The sequence below is a fragment of the Zingiber officinale genome, chromosome 8A (genome assembly GCF_018446385.1).
Source record: "Zingiber officinale cultivar Zhangliang chromosome 8A, Zo_v1.1, whole genome shotgun sequence".
Taxonomy (NCBI): domain Eukaryota; kingdom Viridiplantae; phylum Streptophyta; class Magnoliopsida; order Zingiberales; family Zingiberaceae; genus Zingiber; species Zingiber officinale.
In genome coordinates this window covers 31,710,968-31,712,976 of record NC_056000.1, presented here as the reverse complement: position 1 = coordinate 31,712,976, position 2,009 = coordinate 31,710,968, and the positions used below count along the sequence as shown (strand labels likewise).

Genomic DNA, 2,009 nt, shown 5'->3' with positions numbered 1-2,009 from the left:
GTGTCATGCAAATAGGCATCCCTTTTCCCTAAAACTTGTATTGATAAAAAAAAACCAACCCTACATTGGGAGGAAAAGTTAAACCCTTGACTAAGAAGGGAGGAAGAAGAGAGGAAGCTTTTAGGAAGACTGAAGCTCAAACCCTAATCATTAAATCCGGTTCAAAAGCATAGAAATTTTAAAGCACATCTACAGTAGGAGTATTTCGGATACTTTAATTGGGAGGGACGCCCATGACGGCTTTGATGTTTGCCTATTATATAGTTGTTTAATCTAATGCTAAAAGAGAGAAAAAGATGGAGAATTGCTTAATTCATTGCTAATATAATTGAGCTAGCACAAGGAAGGACACCAATGATCATTGGCGAACAAATGGAGCACATATAATTTAGATACGATTCAGATTTTGCTTGCAAATCTATTACAATTTATTCAATGGAAATGCTGCTGGATACGAAACGAGCTGAGTCGGCCAGCGATGGCAGTGGCGATAGCTGCGGTGAAGTTGGGATTGACCACTAAGAACGATGCCATCTGCTCGACCAGCAGCCTCTGTAACTCCGGCAATTCCACCGTTTCCTTCAAAACCAAGCCAACTGCATCGCCTCCTTCTGCGGCGTTATTGAGATTGATTGATCGTTCATCCTCCGAAGGGAGTCGGTGATTGTGCTCGCCTTCATACACCACCACCAACACCGATCTATCTTCTACACTTCTTTGCACCTAATTAATAAATTAACGATCGAAATCACTAAATGCCTCCCAGAGAGCTTTTGATTAATATTGTTCTATCTGTTTGGTTAAGCGTGTACCTTCTTCTTGACAGGGCAGGAAGGTGCGAAAGAGCATCTGAAGTAAGCTCTGGGGAACGGGCTGTCCCTCGTCACTTTCTGTCCATATTTCCGCCATTGGTATCCATCCTTCACCACCTAATCGATCAACAGTAGATTCAGCAAAGCATGCTCTGTGTGATTCGTGGAACTGATTTTTTTTTTTCTTTTTTACTTACATTGCTCGAATCGTTTTGATCAGTTCTAACGCAAATCTTGAAGGTTTTGGCGGCGGGATCATCAGTAACTGATTTCAATCTCTTCCATGCGTCTTCATCTTTTGCGCAATCTACTATCCACTTCCTTTTCGGCGAGCTTGATCCATTTTCGAAATCGAGTGACTCGCTGCGCCGTCGAGCTGCACCGTGACAGTTTCGAGACAAGGCGGCGACGATCTCCGTCAGCCTCCTGTTCTCTTCGCTGACCTTATTCAGTTGGGCTTCGAGGGTGTCTTCTTTACTCGAGAAGCTCTGTTGACCAAACGATGAATCGACTTGTGTGGATAAAGAAAAATTAGTCGGCCTCGCCGGAGTCGGAACGTCGACGGGGGAGGGACGAGGTCCGACGCAGAGGTCGAGGCTGAGAGATGAGCGATCGTTGGTCCCGTCGTCGTAGTCCATTGGATTCAGGAATTGAAGTGGCCCTGTTTGATCGGGCAAAAGGAGAAGTGTTCTTATAGAAGAAGACTCGTGATATTGCTTAACATTCCTGTCATGTAAATTTCAAGGAAGCTTCGTGTCTTTTATTTTTTTAATAATAATAATAATAATAATTATTATTATTATTATTTTCAATTTTTATGTCAATTTTTTTTTTGTCTGATTCTAAAATCATTTAATGACATTAAAAAAAACCTGAAGACGTGTCTGAACGCGTGACTGATAATTGTTAATTTGCATAAGCAGATTACTTCTCCCACCCCTCCTCCGACAGTACCCGGGACAGATTCTCTAGTCTGTAATCTAATTCATGGTCCAACTTTTATATTGGTGAGAATAATGATCCCCCACTTATTCCCTTAGCCCGGGCCAGGAACAGACCAAGATAAGAGGATAGATCCAATCCCGACAACACCCACCCCTCTCTCCCTTTTTAAATTATCTTTATATCCCCTCTTCTTTAAAATAATAAGTATTTTATCTTAACTCCTTTATTTTTATTTTTATTTTCAATTTTATT

General features: G+C 41.5%; 1 protein-coding gene across 1 annotated transcript; it reads right to left on the bottom strand.

Annotated features, from left to right (window-relative positions):
- Positions 1-294: 294 nt before the first annotated feature.
- LOC122011463 (probable WRKY transcription factor 60) lies at positions 295-1,469 on the bottom strand. The gene is made up of 3 exons (XM_042567858.1): positions 1,010-1,469; positions 813-929; positions 295-723 (listed from the first exon to the last, which is right to left on the bottom strand). Exons 1-3 carry the CDS (start codon positions 1,448-1,450, stop codon positions 433-435), a joined length of 849 nt encoding a protein of 282 aa, XP_042423792.1. The 5' UTR covers positions 1,451-1,469; the 3' UTR covers positions 295-432.
- Positions 1,470-2,009: the final 540 nt, after the last annotated feature.

Excerpts from the sequence above, each read along its gene's own strand:
- LOC122011463 (XM_042567858.1), bottom strand. The coding sequence starts at position 1,450 with ATGGACTACGACGACGGGACCAACGATCGCTCATCTCTCAGCCTCGAC. Across the intron at positions 930-1,009 it reads ATCAAAACGATTCGAGCAAT|GTGGTGAAGGATGGATACCA; the intron begins GTAAGTAAAAAA and ends TTGATCGATTAG. Across the intron at positions 724-812 it reads CCTGCCCTGTCAAGAAGAAG|GTGCAAAGAAGTGTAGAAGA; the intron begins GTACACGCTTAA and ends TTTATTAATTAG.